Source organism: Ceratotherium simum, chromosome 11 (genome assembly GCF_057802395.1).
Source record: "Ceratotherium simum simum isolate JZ-2026a chromosome 11, ASM5780239v1, whole genome shotgun sequence".
Classification (NCBI taxonomy): Eukaryota; Metazoa; Chordata; class Mammalia; order Perissodactyla; family Rhinocerotidae; genus Ceratotherium; species Ceratotherium simum.
Window position 1 is genome coordinate 16020826 of NC_141910.1, and position 20547 is coordinate 16041372.

General features: G+C 41.8%; 2 protein-coding genes across 3 annotated transcripts; both read left to right on the plus strand.

Moving 5' to 3' along the window:
• The first annotated feature begins 4073 nt into the window (after positions 1-4073).
• Positions 4074-8605, plus strand: TIMCC (TIM double twin CX3C motif chaperone). Its single transcript, XM_004435572.3, has 3 exons — positions 4074-4185; positions 5112-5252; positions 7086-8605. The coding sequence occupies exons 1-3, from the start codon at positions 4099-4101 to the stop codon at positions 7272-7274; spliced, it is 417 nt and encodes a 138-aa protein (XP_004435629.1). The 5' UTR covers positions 4074-4098; the 3' UTR covers positions 7275-8605.
• Positions 8606-9811: 1206 nt separating this feature from the next.
• SNRPG (small nuclear ribonucleoprotein polypeptide G) lies at positions 9812-18724 on the plus strand. 2 transcript variants are annotated; one of them, XM_087436606.1, is made up of 5 exons: positions 9812-9940; positions 12630-12652; positions 13581-13705; positions 15036-15063; positions 18531-18724. In XM_087436606.1, exons 1-4 carry the CDS (start codon positions 9909-9911, stop codon positions 15048-15050), a joined length of 195 nt encoding a protein of 64 aa, XP_087292732.1. In that variant the 5' UTR covers positions 9812-9908; the 3' UTR covers positions 15051-15063; positions 18531-18724. The 2 variants fall into 2 exon arrangements, with proteins under 2 accessions (XP_087292732.1, XP_004435630.1); XM_004435573.3 differs by lacking the exon at positions 15036-15063.
• The last annotated feature ends 1823 nt before the right edge of the window (positions 18725-20547 follow it).

A 20547-nucleotide genomic window follows, 5' to 3' on the forward strand; every position in this document is an offset into this window, starting at 1 on the left:
TTATAGTGAAATAAACAAATGTATTCATTCATTAAACAAACCTGTACTGTTTAGTATGCACCAGACACTAAGCAAAGACTTGAAGAAGAACAATGAAAAAGATAGACGTGGTCCCTGTCCTCGTAGAGGTTTTAACCTAGTAAAGAAAATAAACACGGGAGAAGTGATGAGCACTGTCACAGACGAGTACAGGATTCTAAGAGAATACATGACAGAGGAGTATATGGGGTGGGGAGGGGGGCAGTCAGAAAAGTCTTTTTTGAGGCCATAAAGCAGGTTTCAACAAATTTCAAAAGACTGAAAATATACAAAGTATGTTCACTGACCATAATGTGATCAATCTGCAACTAATAACCATAAGTTACCTAGAAAATACCTACATGTTTGGAAATTTAGAGATACATTTCTAAATAACCCATGGATCAAAGAAGAATTCATAATGGAAATTAGGAAATGTTTGAGCAAAAATACTACATATCAAAACTTGTAGGGGGCCGGCCCGGTGGCGCAAGTGGTTAAGTGCACGCGCTCCACTGCAGCGGCCCGGGGTTCGCCGGTTCAGATCCTGGGCGTGCACCGACACACCGCTTGTCAGGCCATGCTGTGGCGGCGTCCCATATAAAGCGGAGGAAGATGGGCATGGATGTTAGCCCAGGGCCAGTCTTCCTCAGCAAAAAGAGGAGGATTGGCAGATGTTAGCACAGGGCCCATCTTCCTCATAAAAAAAAAAAAAACTTGTGGCAGTAGCTAAAGCACGATAAGAGGGACATTTATAGCCTTAAAATGCAAATATTTGAAAGAAGAAAGGTTGAATAGAAATAAATAATTTTTTAACCCCTCAAGAATACCTTCATGACTTTGGAGTTGAGAAAGATTTTTTAAACAAGATACAAAAGAAATTGACTATAAAGGGAAAAAAATTCTAAATAGAACTACATTTAAATTAAGGACTTCTTTCATCAATAGATACTATTTTAAAAGTGAAAAGGCAAGTCACCAAGTAGGAGAAAATATCTGTAACATCTATAACTGACAAAGAGCTCATTACAAGAGTATATAAATCTATTCTACAAACCAATAAGTAAAATACCACTCATTAGGAAGATGTGCAAAAGATTTAAACAAGGTCAATTGTAGGAGCCTAGGCAAATAATAATATTAATAATCATGGTGGCTTTACCTAGGGTGATAACAGTAGGCTAAAGAGATGTGAATAGATTCAAGAGATATTTACATGGTAGGATATTTATAATCATAAAACATTTGCTTTATTTTATATTTAATAATATAAATATATATAAAATAACCATTCAACCAAAACTTCAAATGTATTTTAATAAATTTTTTGTGACTTCCAAAAAGTTGAATTACTCATTCTGCAGAAGATGGTATTCTTTGCCTGAGAGTTTTCTTTTCCCCAGTAGACTTCCTAATCTACCAAGCAATACCACGACTAGAAAGTGATAACATAAGATTTGCTTTTTAAATTATCAGTTTGACCCATAAAGTTTCGCCTGGAGCCCTTCCACCAAGGTTGGCCATAGCTGGGTTTCTGGCTGTCACTCACTGCTAACCCAAGATTTAGACAAAGTGGCAGCGATGAGCAAACTTCACTTCCTCCTATCATCCCAGGCCTCCAGGCCCCCCTTTATCCCACCCATATCTGAATGTAAGTAAATAAGAAAGAGTCCCCATCTACCTAGTATCATCGTTTGCGGCTGGGAGTATTTCGGCCGCTATTGAGCCATCACAGGGTCTGAGTGCACAGTGCGGCATGCAGGAGAGATGGGGAAGGAATCCAGACTACATAACTGACCATCCATGACTCTGACAGGGCTCAGACTTGTTTCCAGTGAGTCAGCCAAGGCCTGGGCCAGACAAGATCTCAGATCCTGAAACCTCATTTCCTACTCCCAAAGCACCAGGAAAATAACACAAACAGGCGTCTGAGCTTCCTAAAATGAGATTAAACTGCTTCCGCCATGACTCCCATTTCTAAAGCCAACTGCAGTCAGGCATCATTTTTCATAAATCCTAAAGAACCATTCATTTCGTATACACAAACTAGCAAGGCTGCATTACTCAAAGACTTTTAAATTCATTTTAGTGTGATTAACTGGGCTCCTACAAGTAAGACTTGGAGAGATTCAGTCTGACATTTTAGGAATAAGGGGAAAAAGTGAGAAGCTTCAGGTTGTACTATAAAGAAGAAAGAAAGAACTCTCTACGGAGTATGCAGACACAACTATAAACATTGTCAGTCATGACAGCGATTTCCTACTCCTATAGTTTGGAGTCAGCTTCTCCAGGTTGGAAGTCCAGCTCCACTAATTCTAGCTTCTAAATATGCAACCATTGACAAGTGGCTTCACCTCCCTAGGCCTCAGTTTTCTGCCCTGAGTGGGAGAAAAGTGGATAACAAAGTACTCACCTCATAGGATTGTTGTGGGAATTAAATGAGATAATCCATATAAAGCACTTAAAAAAGTGCCTGGCACATTGTTATAATAGCTGGCGTCACCCTGATTCCAGCGGCTGCTGGGAGCTGCCTCTAGTCTGGCTTGAAATGGAAAGGATGTCTCGGACCCTGAACAGTAGTTTCCCGGGAGTTATCAGGACGTGGGCTAGAGAGAGCCTGGCGCTTCAAGAGCTCTGCTTTCTTGAAAGGACTTTGGGTTGTCAGGCGTCCCACTGCCCTCACCAGAGTTCTCCTGCCATCTAGTGTCCAATGGCAGCAAATGCCTAAATTCCAGTATGTGGGCTCCTTTCTTCGTCTTCCACTCATCCATCTCCTTTCCTACTCCACGCTCCAAGTCAGCAGAACCGCTTGGCTTCTCCAAAAGCTCCAAGTTCTGTCACACTCTATTTTGTTCACAGCAGCTCCCCGCGTCTGGCATGGCATTCTTATCACTCTCCTGTGTGGCAGGCAAACACCCGCTCCTTGTCTCCTCTAAGAAAACTCACTTCCTTCTTGCCAGCCTGGGCCACCTGCCACAGCTCTTCCAACGTTGCCTGTGTCTGCCCCCCTCACCTTCACTGATGCTCCCTGTGGACCCTCGCCCTTAGCACAGTGCCCCATGTCTAGCAGGCACCCAATATGTGTTTAATAAATGGATGCATAAGATAGTACAGCTGCGGATGGGGCTGAGGCATTCCAGATACAACTGTTCCAGCTCAGAAACAGCTTGCTGTTGCTCTCAGGTAAATGCTTCATTGTCGATTGAATACCTGTAGCCCCTGCATTGCCTTTGTGGTTAATTTTTTATTAGAAACAAACGCATAAATATACATCTACCAACAATCCAACAATTCCACTTCTAGATATTTACCCAAGAGAAATGGACATCTATGTCTACAAAGACTTGCTCAAGGATGTTCATAGTCACCTCTTTACTCAGAATAGCTAGTACCTGGAAAAGACCCAAATGTCCATCGAAAAGAGAATGGAAAAACAAATCGTGGTATAAGAAACCCAACGACAAGGCTCAATCTCAAAAGCATTATGCTAGGTGAAGAAGCCAGACACAAAAAGAGTACATATTGAATGATTATACTCATATTCTAGAAAGGGAAAATGTAATCTGTAGTGACAAAGCAGATCAGTGGTTGCCCGGAGTCAGAGGTGGGGGAATAGAGGGAGAAACGGCGGAGATTGGGAAAACGCAAGGTTTGTTAAAACTCATCAAGCTGTACACCTAACATCCGGGCATTTATCTGTATGCTAATTACATTAAAATGTTTTTAAGAATTTGAAGGGAAAGAGGGACGAAGGGAGTGAGAGGAGAGAGAAAGGCAGTCGTAGTGCTCTCACAGCCGATTGCCTTGGGGAGCTCAGGGAAGGACGCCCTCCGCTGTCGGACGCGGCTCCGGCCGGCTGCGCACTGCGGCCGCGTGGGGCGGGGCGGGAGCCGGAGCGAGTGGGAGGCCGGGGGAGGGAGCGCGGCCGCCCGGCCTGCAGTTGCTCCTCTCGGACGCCAGGCGGCGGCGTGGGTCCGGGGAGGGCGGGCCGCGGTGACCCGGGAAGCGGCGGCGAGGGGCGGGCCGGTGCTCCGGAGTCCATGTGGGCGCCGGCGCGGCGGGTTGCGGTGCGGGGTCGCCATGGCGGAGCTGCAGCAGCTCCGGGTGCAGGAGGCGGTGGACTCCATGGTGAAGAGTCTGGAGAGAGAGAACATCCGGAAGATGCAGGTAGTGGGGCGGGAGCCGATGCAGGGGGATCCCCGGCGGCCCGGGACTCCCGGCCCCTTCCCGCAGCAGCCGCGCGGTGACGCTCGCCGCTGTCCCCTTCCTCGCAGACCCGGGTCAAGGCGTCCCTGGGGTCGCCGCGGCGTCCTCGGAAGCACGCCTCGCCCTCAGACAGAACTTCTGGAGCTTGGGCTGAGCAAATGAAATGTGTGCGCCCTCGCCACGCGCAAGGCCGTTTTCCACCCAGGCCAGCCCGGGGGAGGGGGTGTCCCCGGACCAGGGTTAGAAAGCCCCTGCTGTGAGGCGTTCGGCCTCCCCCACCTTCCCCTCTTGCTCGGCCCCTTCTCCAGGTGAGCAGCCCGAGGCCCAGAAAGAGCACGGCCAAGGTGAAAGACCAGAAAGAGAAAGTGCTCGGCCTCCCGCTGGCCAGGTCATGCCCGGTTCTGTTGCACCGAAATCCGCTCCACACAGCGCTGTTTATATGCTGCTCTGCTTTGATCCCCTAAATGTTTTGTTGGACCTGCCTCCCTAACCGGATTGTGGGTTTCCCTTGTAGTGCCCTTTGAGTCGATTAATGAGTCAGTTGTCCCCTGGTGGAATGTAGATTACTAGGTTGCTGACCTCTAAACCCTGTGGTTCTCAGAATTTGGCACCTAGTTTTCAGAACTTGGCTTCTTCTGACCCACTGCCACCTTCCCCATCCAGCTAGCCTTTGATGCAACAAGTGCCAATGAGCTAGCAGCAAGAAGGCCATGAAACACTCTGCTAGGCACCAAGGATAATTTTCCCATTCATGGTTTTAAGGTCCTGGTGTCTATTCCAAAGAGAGGTGCATATATGGACGCTCCTCCTAGACTCTCTTGCCCTCCGTGGTCATCTTTGTCCCCAGAGGCTTTCCTACCCAACCTCTCTCTGCCCTCCCTCTCCAGGGCCTCATGTTCCGGTGCAGCGCCAGCTGTTGTGAGGACAGCCAGGCATCCATGCAGCAGGTGCACCAGTGCATTGAGCGCTGCCATGCGCCTCTGGCTCAAGCCCAGGCCCTGGTGACCAGCGAGTTGGAGAAGTTCCAGGTGAGGAATATCCCAAACAGAGGACTCTAGTCCTTGATGTTGCTCTTTTGCAGGAGATGAAAAGCATTTGTTCAAACTCTTGGTTTTAGTGTCTTGGTTCTTTTAACATTTGTGACAGTCCTATGGCCAACCAGTCTTCATAGAGTTTGAAATTTTGGAAAAAGTCCCAGAGGTTGAGTGCTGTATTTCCCATAGAAACAAGGATGTTCATGACCAAGAGCTTATGCTTTTTTTTCCCATAGACAGCAAATATAATATGTATACTGTATAGTGTAAAGCTTTCTAAAACATATTAATTCATTCTTACAACAGCAGAATCTCCAGGAAAGTGAAATAGGATCATCTTTAAAAGGTGCATATTAGAGCAAGATCCTACCATCATTTTGTGGACTTACACACCCACCCAAGACTGCCCCTACTTGCTGCACTTGCTACATCCAAGTGACACTTGCAGCTCCCGTGTCACTAGAGAGCAGTCATTTATATGAAGCTTTATCATTGACTCACTGATGCCTACCTCGCAAGCCCCTCTAAGGTCACTGAGAGCCCCCTGTATCCCTCTCTGGAGCAACAGGTAGCCACAACTTCGTTTTACTCCCTTCCTCTGAATATACTTTTCTGGAACTTGGGGGAAGCAGGGCCCACTTCTGAACCAGTTTTTCATAGCCTGGGATTCTGTTCACATGGAAACATTATATCTAATGTGATACATTTTTATATCCTGCTATATAAAATTCTTCAAAATTACTGACACTATAAAGGAATAACTTCTCCAAGATCATGGAACTCCAAAGAGTTTCTTTGTGTTTATTTTGACACCTAATTTTATAGATAGGGTCTTTGAAAAATTGATTCATGAATTGCTGTATCACTTTCTCCTTCCATTCCCTTTTCAGTCCTCTCCAACCAGACTTACTCTTGCACTGTGCCAGAACTGCTCTTTCCACTCGCCTCTGTGGGGCTAAACCCAGTGGTCATTTCTCACTCCTCATCTTCCTCAACCTGTCTGCATCATTGACACAGTGGATCACTTTCCCCCTCCTTGAAACACTTTACTCACTTGGCCACCAGGACGTCTCACTCTCTGGTTTCCACCTCTCTCCCTGGCCACGCTTTCGTGGCCTCCTTTGCTGGCTTTTCCCCTCTCTAGCCTCTGAGCGTTGGAGTGCCTAGGGCTGTCCTGGGACCTTTTCCCTTTTCTGTCTAGTTCTCTGGTCTCACAACTGTAAATACCATCTCTATGCTGACAACTCCTACATTCCATATCTCTAGACCAACTTCACTCCTGGTCTCCAGATTCATAAATCTAACTGTTTCCTCACCATCTCCACTTATTTGTATGTGTATCTCCCCTCACTGGAATGTAAGTTCTACGAGGGCAGGAACTTTACCTGTTTTACTCATTGCTGTATTCCCCAATGTTAGAAGAGTACCTGGCACATAGTAGATGCTCAATAAATATTTGTTGAATTGAGTTTTTCTGTGGCAAGGACAGACATTAAAGAATTAAGATGTTTGTAAGTCTTTCTGTAATTGATTAACAGTAGCCTCTAGTTACTTCTTACTTTCTGGAAGCGCGGAAGAGGCTTCTTTACAATTAATTCTCTTATTCACCTGCTTTCAAGTAATGCTTTGTCTAGGCCTTCCGGGTACCACCCTCTGTTTCAGTCAGGATAATCTTAGTTAATTGCCCTTGAGTGTCCCTTTCATTGATCAAGATAATATATGTCCAGCCAAAATATGTAGCAAAGGGCCTGGCGCATGATAAGTTAAGTACTCGGTAAATGGAGGCCAACCTCTCAGCCTTCTCTACCCTCTTCCTTCTTGCCACAGGACCGCCTGGCCCGGTGCAGTATGCATTGCAGTGACAAAGCCAAAGATTCAATGGATGCTGGAAGTAAAGAGCTTCAGGTGAAGCAGCAGCTGGAGAGTTGTGTGACCAAGTGTGTGGATGACCACATGCACCTCATCCCGACCATGACTAAGAAAATGAAGGAGTCTCTCTCATCCATTGGGAAGTAGAAGTCTTTGCCCTTGGCCATCGAGGCTGAGGACAGGAATCTACTTAAAAAGAAGAGTGGGAATTTTGGTCTTTTAAGGGAAGTTTATGAATGAAGAAATTGTGGATGGCAGCAAATTTAAGGCATATGTCACTTGCCTCTGGACATTGGTTTCTTTACATTTCAATCCTAGAAAGTGAAAGGGAAAAAACTGGTGCTAAAATATGGGTCAGAGATAGCACAGGAGAGTTTCTGAGAGCCTAAATTGCATGTGGCAAGTGCTTATCCTGGCACTAGGGATCTCCCCTGTACCAAACCAGCACCCTCAAGGTACCAGATTCTTCTCAGTACACGCGTACCAGCAGGCTGGCAGGTTCCTCTCAGCTGCCTATGATCTGGTAGAGTGGGAAGAGAGGTGTTTTCTTTTTGTTGCCAACCTTCTATTTACCAGAAGGATCACCACACCATTTTCCATAAGCTGTAAAACAAAATCCATGAGGTCACTAATGTAGAAGGGGAAAAAAGGTTTCTGGGTCTTTGTTTTGCTTGGTTTTGTTTTATATACAAGGGCATGAAGTTGATTTAAGAAGTGGAGTTGGGAGAGGTAGTTTGGATAAGAACTTTGAAAAGTTTCTTGCAGATATCCGTTTCTGGCCATCAAGATATGGATCTGCATTTCTTAAAATTCTCATGCATTACATCCTTCAGCCTGGGGACCCTGTGAAAACATGAGAGGCGATGTCATCCTCGGTATGGGAAGCAGACCTTCCCTCTCACTGGCTGCCGTGATGGGCCTGGAGGCTGTCTACAGCAGAGTGACAGGACAATCTTGCAGGGACACTCTCCCTTGAAGGGAAAGGGAGTTTTGATTGTGCTATATACAAGTATCTAGGAATGAACAGTGAAAGAGGAACTGCTGGCTGCTTAATTAAGAGGGTTATGAAGTACTGAATTTGGAAAAACCTGATTTTCCTAGAACAGAATGGAATGAAAGCCTAAACCCAGTATTGCTTACTTAGCCCCCTGAAATACCAGAGCCCTATTGAGACAATCCTTTTGGCAACAAGGTCAAAGGAGAAAAAGTAAGCAACTCAGGGGCGAGCTGTGACTCCTTTAGAGCAAAAGAGAGGTAGCCCCCCATTACCAAATACCACTTCTGCCTGGGGCTTTTGCGACATGCAGCATCCCTGTCCCAGCTCTGGCACCTTATCATTTGATAAGGACCTTATTGTCTTTCTACCACCTCATCACTTGAAATGATAATATAGCCTGTCTGTATGCCGAATCAAGGCTGTGATATATTTTCCTAGTGGTTGGGTTTTAAAAAATAAATAAGGTTTAATTTTTCCTCCACTATTGTGTTTCTTTCCTTATATCTGGGCAACGAATATATATCTTTCTCGGGTTGTATATTCTCTTTCTCATGCTTCTCTCTGTAATGTATGAAATAAGCTTCTTAAGAGGTTCAGAAGAGTGAAAATTAGTTGTGTGTTGTGGTTCGGATGCAGGACTGGTTCATTGTAAATTGGAAAAACTTTGAGGGTAGGCTAGGGCACTATGAGTTGAAGTCCACAGTATAAAAAGATAGAAACTGTCTATGAGGTTAAAAAAAGAAATTGAATATCCATGTCAGCTCTCTAGCTTCAAATCAACACTAACAGCAAGAGGTGGAAAAGATAGACAGTTATGACCCCTCTAGAGAAAATGCAAGGTCTAACATATTGAGTACCAAGAGAGTACAAAATATATGATAAGTTTAACTAAGTCTTTACTATCATTAATATTTAAATAGAGTCATTCCTGAACATTAGGAATGAATTGAATTTTGGAAAACCATCCCCTACTTAAAATCACCAAGGCTTTTCTGTTTTGGCCTAAATCTTCTACAATCTCTGTTGCATTTAATGCATAAATGTGGATTCTCCTATTTTGGGTAACTTAACTGGGAACAAGTCAGAGACCACTTTTTACACTTACGCTCTTGACTTGAAAATCTACCTCATATTAGAGATCATTTGTGTGCTGCACTTCACGTTTTATAGATATGGGCAAGGTACATTAAGTGCGGTTCCCGAGGCAGTGTTACCAGAATTGTAGGACCGTCAGTCGGGAATACACTTCCGGGCTCTAGATTCAAATTCCTGGAAACTGAGGCCTTGGCACCCTACTCTTTTGGTGCAGAGGTCACTAATTGAGATGTTACTGGAACCCTATGCTTAACATGACAATATGCTGGGGGAATACGTGCCAAAGAAATACTAGGAGCCCAATCCTCCAAAGTTTATTTTCATTTAGTATGTATGAAGAACATAAATGATGCGATCCACAAAGGTAAAGGATCGACCACGGTCGTTCACACGCTAGAGACGAGACGGTTATCTCAATTTTACACAAGAGGAAAGGGAATTAAAGAAGTCGTCTTGAAGCCCCACCCCTCCATCCTGGCCAATCGCTGGTGGCGCAACCGGAAGCTCGAGACTGGTCAACACGCTCAGGCTTCCCCTGAGTATCGCGAGGTGAAATGTGAACGCTGCGGACAATCGATTGGCTTACGGGGTGAGTGACGTCAGACGCAAAGCGCCGGGCCTACCGCGGGAGCGTGAAGGAGACCACGAATTCGGTTCCGAGGCGTGTTTGAGCTCACTGCATCGACGCCATGAGCAAAGCTCATCCTCCCGAGTTGAAAAAGTAAGTATGTGTGAGGGCCGCGCCCGAGTGGCAGCTTCTTTGCGTGCCTCAAGTTCCTTAGCTCCCCCTCCATTTCCCGTCAGTGCGCCTGGCGTGTATTCCGGTCCGAGGCCGCCGAGATCCGGCCGGGGTCCCGCGCCCGCTTCGGGGGCTGAAGCCCGCGCAGACGCCGCGTTTCGGCTTGGTCGGCATGGTTACCAAAGGCAGCGAAGGCGCCCGGTTCAGCGGGCTTGCCTCGCAGGCCCTGCTCCCGGCCCACGTCTCTCCTACCCTCTCCCTCGTTAGTTGAAGATCTCGAATGCCCGCCTTTGTTGAACGTCTCGAATAGCATCCTGTTCTAGATAAAGTGGCTGAAGAGTGAACTAAGGAAGTGGGTGGAATGGAAGTGTTTGATAGTATATGTGGAATCAAAAGCCACCTTAATCTTAGAATGTGTTTGCAGCTGTTTCTTTGAGCTTTAACTTAGACATTCCTGTTTCTTGCTTTCTTGTACTTTAAACTTGAATGTATGTGATATTTTGCTCTGTGAACAGACTTGTGTGAGAACCTTCGTTTTTCTAATCAGAGAGGGCTAGAGTCTTCTTGTATCCCCTGCACCCACTAAAATCAACTGAAAGTAGGATATTTGTACTTTTGATAGGGCCCAATTAAAAGTTTTAACCTCCTCGAACGCTCTTAACTGGACTTAACATGTTCTATGTCTCCTAAGTACTTCTCTATCTTGCTTATACCATGTAATGCTGGAATTCTGCGTGTAGTAGTTGGATAGCACAAAGAATGCAAAGGTGATCCAGGAGTCAGTTGGTAAGGCAGCCATCTGGTCTGCCTTGTGTGTGGTTTATTACTAGCTCCATAAAGAAGTCTGAGTTAAGGAAAAGTTCATATTTAATAATTTTGCATTTAAATGCACATTTATATCAAAGCCATCTTTTGTGCAAAAATGCCGTGTATATTTTAGTTGGATCTGTTAAAGACTTCATTATTAAATCATAAGCCTAACATTAAGAAAAATAGAAATTATTGTCATGGAAATGCTTATCTAAAAGTTATTTTATTGGTGAGCTGGTAAAATCTTGTTAAGTGTCCTCTGGATTCATCGGGAGCTGGTGAAATGGTAATTATTTTTTAACAAATGGACCATTTTCTAATTGTAATCTTAAATTTCCTTTTTGATTCTTAACAGATATTATTTGAGAATTTCAGAGGATGAAACTAGTTTCATACTTTTCTCATCTCTAGATTTCATGAATTATGAAATCCTGTCAGATCTGTCTCCAAAATGAGTTTCATATTTTTTCTAAATTAATTATTTCACAAATACCATCTTCTTTTACGCTTTTATCCCCTCCTCCTGGTTTAGCATAACTCTGTGGTTCTTAACTGTGGAGTAGGGAGTCTGGTTCTACTAGCATCTATTGGGTAGAGGCCAGGAGTGCTGCTAAACACCCTACAATGCACTGGACATCCCTCAACAGTGAAGAATTATCTGGCCCCAGATGTCAGTATGCCAAGATTGAGATACCCTGGCCTAATGGAATGCTCCCACCCACCTCTTAAATTGCTGCCACAGTAGTCTTGCTAATGACTGATTGTGCTTTAATAATTTATCGCTGTCTGTATAATAAAATCCCGACTTCTTAACCCAGCATTCAAGCTCCTCCATCTGAAATTCAAGCACCAAATATTACACACACTAATATTTGAGTGCCCTGTTCTCTAGTCAAACTGAACCATTGTGTTTGCTCAAACTTTCTCAATCGACTTTGGACAATTTACGTAACCTTTCTGAGCCTCAGTTCCCCTCCTCTAAGGGGAACTTATAAGGGGAGGTAATAATAGTACGTAATTTACAAAGTTGTCATAAAGATGAAGCTTGTTGGTTATATTTGCTATATTTTGTATAATATATCCTATTAAAATAGATGATTTTGTATATCACACTATGTATTTTTATTTGTAAATGTATCTTCTCACACGTTCTGTCAGGCCCCATGTCTTATTTTTGAATTCTCCCATGATAATACATTAAAAATTAATGCAATTTCATATTTTCTAGCCTATAGAAGAGGTAAAATTCTTAATATTCTCATACTACCCTGCAGAGATGAGATTTTCTTGTTTAAAGCTTCAAAGTATGCTTTAATTTTGCTAAAATATATGTTGAAGACTATCCTAAACACGTAAGATTGATGCTTAATATTGAATAAAACAACACTACTTACTGTCTCAAATATAAAATAAAATACCTATTGAATTGGATATGGTTTGATTACCTTTGGTTTTCTTCACAACTTTGGTTTTGGAAATAACCAAAATATAACCGAATCTTTGTTTTTCTGTTATGGCTGTCAAATCCAGTCATTGAAAATTAGGTCAGTATTGAACAAGAATGCGTAATTCACATCAGTATAAGGACTCGATTTAATGTACATTAATATATTCCAAATCCATTCCACTTTATTATCTTGCCCCTTCCCGAATTATGTTGCTGTCTATAAGTACTAACTGAGGTGGTCCATCACTCCCTTATCCTTTACAGCAGTACAAGGTTTTTACTATTTTAAATTTCATTATTCCTATTGTGCAAATTTTAGCAAATTAATAATATTGACTATACCTACTTTTGTACTTATTTATACTTAAATTTTTTTAATTGGTTATATAATCTTTACATCTTTTGCTTTTTCAGATTTATGGACAAGAAGTTATCATGTAAGTTGGAGTTTTTTGTTTTTTTATTGTTCAGTTGCTTTTTATGTGTGTCTTGGCAGTATATAACATTTGGAGCAACTTTATAAAAATTCAAAGCACACAGAACCTCTAACTCATATCCATTAAGCAAATTTATCAAAATCCTAACTACAATTTTATTTACCTAGTTTCTTATGTTTAATAAATTTCACAGTACTTCAGACTTTTTAGTATTTCATTTAAGCCCTCCCTCGCTTTAACAAAATCAACGGGATTTTCCTATTTTATGATATTCGAAAATTTATCAACCTCTTTTCCTTTAAGCAAAGGACTTAGTTAGACAGGGACTGAAAATCTGACCCATACAGTACTTGAAGTGTATAGGGGTTAAGATTATGGCTTTTTGTGTGTGTGTGAGGAAGGTCAGCCCTGAGCTAACATCCATGCCAATCCTCCTCTTTTTGCTGAGGAAGACTGGCCCTGGGCTAACATCTGTGCCCATCTTCCTCCACTTTATATGGGACGCTGCCACAGCATGGCCTGACAAGCGGTGCGTTGGTGTTTGCTCAGGATCCAAACCCGGGCCACCAGCAGCGGAGCACGTGCACTTAATGGCTATGCCACGGGGCCGGCCCAAGATTGTGACTTTAGAGGCAAGCAGCCTTTAATTTGAATCCCAGCTTTACCACACAGTAGCTGTATAACCTTGAACCAGTTACTTAAAAGCTCTATACTTCGGTTCCCTCGTAAAAAGTTGGATAAATTCTACTTCATAGGATTCTTGTAAGTTTAAATATGAAAGTAAATATAAAATATTTAGCCCAGTGCTTGGCATATAGTAAGGATGGTGGATTATACATCTAAATGCCTGGGTTTTATCCCCCCTAATTTTTAGTTAATTATTGATAGCTAATGGTCAGTTTCATTAAGATTTTTTCTGTTTTTCTAGTGAAATTAAATGGTGGCAGGCATGTCCAAGGAATACTGCGGGGATTTGATCCCTTTATGAATCTTGTGATAGATGAATGTGTGGAGATGGCAACTAGTGGGCAACAGAACAACATTGGAATGGTGGTAAGTAAAGATATAAGATTTCTCTTAGAGATTTCATTTTTCTTTCGAAATAAGTGTTAACTTCCCTTCTGTCAAACTCTTGGACTAAATTGGAGTTAGACAAATTACAGGCAAGATTAGACTTTCCATCTCCCTGTTAGTTTAACATATGGCAGTCATTTAAGTTTGATAATAGCCCAGTTACCTGTAGGTTAGATCTGAATCTTATATGGAACTCTCTGAGGTCCTTGGGCTTGAGATAGCTGTTGGAAATCATTTTGGAGCTTTATTCTATAATAGAGGCCCATAGTTAGTCCTTCATTAGAGCAATAGTTCTCAATCTTAGTTGTATCTTAGAATCAGATTAGTCTGGGATATTCCCCAGATGATTCTAATGTAAGGCAAAGATTAAACTACTGATCTGGAACATTTACAATCACCTGAGGAGTTTTACTAAAAAAACAACTGTGCTTAGATTCCACCCCAAAGCAATTGAAACTATATGTAATGGTGCCATCTTTTTTTGGTTATAAGACTTTGGATAATTTTAATATGTCATGAAGATTAAGAGCTACTTATCAAACTTTAATGTACTTAAGAATTCCCAGAAGATGTTGTTAAAACACAGATCCTAATTCAGTAGGTATGGCGTGGAACCTGAGATTTTGCATTTTTAACAAGTGCACATTTGATAGAGAACTACCAGTCCACAGATCACACTTTTTTATTTTAATTGTGTATATAATTAACCTAGATTTTCTGATTTATCACACCCAGATTTAAAAGTAGTCAAGGTAAAAGTTGGAAGGGATGATCACAATGGCAGCCATCCACATGGAAGAAAAGAGAAAAAACAAAAAACAAATACTCAGTTCTTAATTAAAGGAGCAAACATTTCTGTATTCATTAGGCCATAGGGGTATGACTAGTAAAGAAGAGTTTTGGTGTTTGTCAACAAGACCCAGACTTTGATTCCCTCTCTTTGCCCAGCACAGGACACTATACACAGTAAGTGGTAAGTCTAAGTTTCTTGGAAAAGGTGAATCAAAAAGGACAACTTAGCTTTAGCAAATCTTTGAACATAAAGACCTCTAAGAGCAGGTAAAGTTTTCCTAGTTGTTAGCCTTGATTTCTTACCTCACAATTTTTTTTTTTAAGTTTGAGCAGTAGAGGGGTGTAAATTTTTTTAATCACTCCAAGGTTTGTGTTACTGCTTATTTCAAATGTATTTCTATTACTGCATTTTGAAAAGCAAATCAGTAGTCAGGGTTTGAAAAACAGCTTAGAGTCTCTAGATATGCGACCATCCCCCCTCTCCAGGCTTCACATAAATCGACCTTCTTCCTCTCAGGTACGTGCTTCTTGAGCTTCTGTTGAAAGTGAGTAAAACTCTGGGTAAATAATTAGCAGCCACTTTCTTATAAAGACAGTTTTTTAATACCCCAAAATTTCCCTCTAGCCCTTCCTTTTACGGATTAGGAAACCCTCATTATAATAGAGAGTAGATTAGGTTTTTATTTCATATCTCAACAGACTTGCTAAAAAAGGATTCAAGAAGGACTTAACATGTAAAAGTCAGTTCTAATTTGGAAAGATAACTTTTTAATTTTTTTTTTTTTTTTTTTTTCCCCCCAAAGCCCCAGTAGATAGCTGTATATCATAGCTGGACGTCCTTCTAGTTGCTGCATGTGGGACGCGGCCTCAGCATGGCCCGAGAAGCGGTGCGTCAGTGCGTGCCCGGGATCCGAACCCGGGCCGCCAGCAGCGGAGTTCGCGCACCTAACCGCTAAGCCATGGGGCCGGCCCGGGAAGATAACTTTTTAGAGAATTGTGTGCCACTTGGAGTTTTATCAGAGAAGGAATTGAGCCTAGATCAAGGATCTTTCTCGAAATTTGCCCCCTGAATTTTGATGGGCTTAATTTTCTTGACACAGAAATTGGTTAAAAGCAGCACCATCCCAAGTCACTCAAATAATGAGCACCTACTTACTGTGTTTAGGCAGTCTGCTATTCCGCCTCTGGTGCTTGTTGTGTGACCAAAAATGTTTGTATTAGTAGGCAGCAATTCTTACAGCCAAGTTAACACTTTGAAAATGAAATAATGATAATATATCAGTGGTCTTTAATAAAGAGACATTCTAAAGAAAATGCAAGAAGGGCTTTTCTGGGGTTAGAAAAGAGAAACAGGTTACAGTTTTGTTTCTTCACAAGTAATTTGGTAAAGGAGACAGTTACATTGGCTTCATTTTTCCTTTGTCCAAGTCACTGACCCCCTGAGGCCATTGAAGTTACTTAATACCATTATATTAAGAATAGTTTTAGGGGCCGGCCCGGTGGCGCAAGCAGTTAAGTGCGCGCGCTTTGCTGTGGCGGCCCAGGGTTCGCTGGTTCGGATCCCGGGCGCGCACCGACGCACTGCTTGGTAAGCCATGCTGTGGCGGCGTCCCATATAAAGTGGAGGAAGATGGGCACGGATGTTAGCCCAGGGCCGTCTTCCTCAGCAAAAAAGAAGAGGAGGATTGGCGGATGTTAGCTCAGGGCTGATCTCCTCACAAAAAACAAAAAAAACAAACAAAAAAAAAAAAAGAATAGTTTTAAGAGTGTGTGTGTTCTGAGGGGAAATTTGTTTGGGGATCTATCAGCTGGATAGTTATGTAATGATGTCTTGACTAGCCTCTTCTGAAGATCCTGAGTTGTCAGTGGCCTCACCTCTGTCTTCCTTAACATTCCATTCCTCACCAGGGTTCCCCTAAGAATGTAATAAAAATTCTATATTTTATGATGCTGAGAGCTCAGTTCTTACTAGGTCTGTGCTTCTATAGCTCCATTTTAGGTTTGTATTCTTTATTAGACACCTGCGCCCTTTGAGACGCTGAAAGCCTGAGCAGCACTTTACAAAAACTAGTAAAGCACAAAACGGAGCAATGTAGAATTCTGGACCTGACAGTTCCAGTTTGATTTGGAGAATTGGGCCTCAAAGACCATGGGAAAAGAGGAAGAGCACTACAAGGCAAAGGTGTTCACCAGCTAGCGTTACTTCCTGTGTATATGTGAAAAGACGAAGTGTGTAATACCATTTTAGAAAATGTTGATGAAAAAGGCACAGTTTTATTTTGTTTTTTAATGATTCCCAAAAAAGCCCTCAGATCTGAAAATCTTAATTATCTGAAATAACTTCTCTCTACCACTCTCCACGTCTAGGGAAAGTGTCAGAAATGGACAAATTTAGGAGGGAGCTAGGAAAGAAGGCTAGTTGTTTTTCACGCTTTAATCAGTGCAATGTGATGTTCTTCCTCTGTTGCAAGTAAGCCAGGAATTTAAAACTCGGAGAACTAAGTAAGCATGTTGTTGAGCTTTCTTCATTTCTATTCCTAACTTATAAAAAGAGTAAGAGTCTGTAGGCCCTTTCAGTCCCCATTGTCATTTTCAGGGCATCGTTCTCTTTTAATGCTGCTCTTTAATTATTTGCCACCTTCTCTCCATATTCATTGCTGTTAGTTCTGCCTGGCTCCAGGACACTTTCCCATCTGTCACGTTCCTTTCCAGTCTGAGCTGCAGTAATTACATGCGAGTTCATTTGTTTATTTAACAGGTACTTATTGAGCCTTTTCTGTGCCTGCCACTACTTTAGGCACTGGAGTATTGCACCAAAGTCCCTGCCCTCTAGAAATACCATTTGAGTGAGGAAGACAATAAATAACAGTGTATGTAATAAATAAATAAAGGGAGTAGAAGGAGGGGAGAAAACAAGTTATAGCTATTCTTACTCCAGCTGCCTACAAGCATAGCTCCACTTTGAATCTTAACCAGAATGCCTCCATCTCTAATAAATTGTTACATTTCCTCTTCTCCTCCTCCTGTCCTTTCATCTCTCCAGCTCTACTTGACCTGATCTGTGATTGCCTTATGATCTGCAGTCCACCAGGGGCTCATTTTCAGTCCCGTTGCCTTCCAGTTTGACTTGTTTTTCTGCCACTCTTGAACTCAGTTACCAGCCATTTCACCTATGCTCTCATAAGTATCCTTGCTTCTCTTCATTTATGGAATGGCTACTACGTCAAGCACTGTGCTCCTAGGTAGGGCCTTTTCTTTACAACTTCTCTTCCTGCCTCTAAGCTCTCTCCCATTCTCTTATATATGCTGTTGCCAGAACAGTGATGATTCCGCCAACTGTGAAACTTTCACTAGCTTATTGTTGGTTTCATGAAAATGTCCTCCCAACACTTTTAAGATTGGTGTTTGGGGCCTTCTAAGATTGGATGCAGACTATCTTTGTTTCCCACTTCCCTTCATAACCTTTTACTGCATTCAAATTAGATTGTTTTTTTACCCCCTTATACTTTTTCATCTCAGTTATGTCTAAAATTGCCTTTCTGTCAAAATCCTACCCAATTTTCAAGACCCAGCTAAAATGCCATCTTCACAAGCATACTTTTCACAACTTCTATCCTAGTTTGTTCCCTAAATAATCTTACACCCCTGAACTAATGTACATATTCTGCTGTCCCTATTTTTCCCATTAATTTATGGATCCCTTAGGGGCTGAGATGGGCACGTTATTTGAGTCCTACAGTTGAGAAGGTGGAATGAGTCATTGGAGATTTGGCATCTCAAAAGGGTCCTTGTTAGCCTTTGATCTAGAAGACGCGCATCTCACTTCTAAAGGGCTTAGTGGCTTCATGTCATGATTAAAAGACATGAGTTATTTGGTGTCCTTATGGCTTGAAAAAAGCCTCACAAACTATTTAATACTGGAAAACCATTAATGTTTTGGTGAAAATTCTTTAATCATTGATAGGTCTGTTAAATGAATTGTTCTTTTCAAATTTACTTTTCTCTTCCTCAGGTAATACGAGGAAATAGTATCATCATGTTAGAAGCCTTGGAACGAGTATAAACGATAGCTGTGTTCTCCAGAGGAATCAGCTGCTTCCACATGTCCCCACTCCACAGCACCTGTTTTGCTACAATACAGAATCGGGTTGTGTACATTTTCATATTAAACTTTTTTGTTAAATAAACTTTTGTAATAGTCAGAAATGTTTCTAAGATGTTCTGAGCATAGAAAATAAAATATTAGCTCTTCTTTTTTTTTTGTGAGGAAGATCAGCTCTGAGCTAACATCCATGCTAATCCTCCTTTTTGCTGAGGAAGACCGCCTCTGAGCTAACATCTATTGCCAGTCCTCCTCTTCTTTTTCCCCAGAGCCCCAGTAGATAGTTGTATGTCATAGTTGCACATCCTTCTAGTTGCTGTATGTGGGACACGGCCTCAGTGTGGCTGGAGAAGCAGTGCATCGGCGTGCGCCCGGGATCCAAACCCAGGCCGCCAGTAGCGGTGCTCACGCACTTAACCATGCTCTTCTAATTTTTTCTGAAATGAACTATTCCTGGTTGAGACCAATTTGTTCAAAAGTTTTTATGCGTTAATATAGAAGAATCTGATTAAGTGTGAAATATGGCAAGGAGGCCTTTTTTCCATCTTTTAACAGTGAACAGAGATTTAAAAAAAAACCTGCAAACCTGAGTGGGTTTCTTCTGAAAGATTAACTGTAATTTTCAAAACTCTTATAGTAACTTTGATGTACTCTGACTTTTCCGATTGCAGCTACATTCCAAGTATAGTACAATAGAAGTAAAACACAGGAAGTAATGATGTAGTTGTTTATTTTGAGAAAACAATTTTGAATACCAGAGTAGAAAGAATTCTAGAGAAAAACATTCCAGTGTATTGTGGTTCTTTGTGGAGTACAGGGGTAGTGATAATGCTGCCCATAATATATTCATCTTGTTTATAAATTTTATGGTGCACAAACTCAGATGAGAGATATATTACAGATGGTTGTATCATAAACCTAACCCTTAAGAAACCTACCAAGGAAATGCTTAGGCCTATTCTTTTTGTGATCTGGTAAAAAGCCTACAAATCTTCAATCACTTTAATACAACTAGAGAATGGGGTATACTACACGTGAGTATGAAAGGTACTTATAAAACACAGAACACAACGGATGGCTTATATGTATCTCTGAAATGGTATTTCCTATTTATAGAAAAGGTTTATGGCAAAAGAACAGCTAGAGGGATCAAACCAACTTAATCACAATAAGGAGAGTTGATGTGACTTCCTATACATTTTTATTCTTCCCTTCTTCAGCAGCTCTCTTTAAATCTTCGCTGATGTTAACAGGCTTGCATTTTGTGTAACTACATAGAGCTGAATTATAAAACTGTTTCCCTAACTGTGGGCCCTAGACCAGGAGCAGCATCACCTAGGAACTTAAAAGAAATGCAAATTTTTGTATACCACTCCAAACCTATTGAAAGAAATTCTGAGGGTGAGGCCCAGCAATGTTTTAACAAGCCCTCGCGATTGCATTTCATACTCGAGTTGGAGAACAACTGGAGTAGAGCTGCTTTCAGTTAGCCCCTGCATAATTTTTACCGGTAAAAATCTGTAAAAAGATGAGTAGAGTGCTCTGAACCAGGTAACAGGCTCTGATAGTATTTTTCTTCCAATAAAAAATTATTCCTGTCATTGCAAACTATCTAATACACTTGATATATCGATGACCTGTTCTGCTCTTTGAGGAAGCAATTGCAGATATCCTGTTGGAAAACATAATCAGCATAGATTTGATATAACAGCAACATTTTAAATTGGTATTCTTATAAGTAAAATATATATCCCCTTGCAAAACAAGTCTACAAGTGATAGAAAATAAACTATTGCATTAGTATTTACCAATCTTTAACATATACATAACACAGTATGACATTCTCTGTACTATCTTCCTTAAAACCACAAAAAGAAAAAAGACTTGAATGCCTCTTAACATACTTAAGAATAAAATTAGAAAAAAG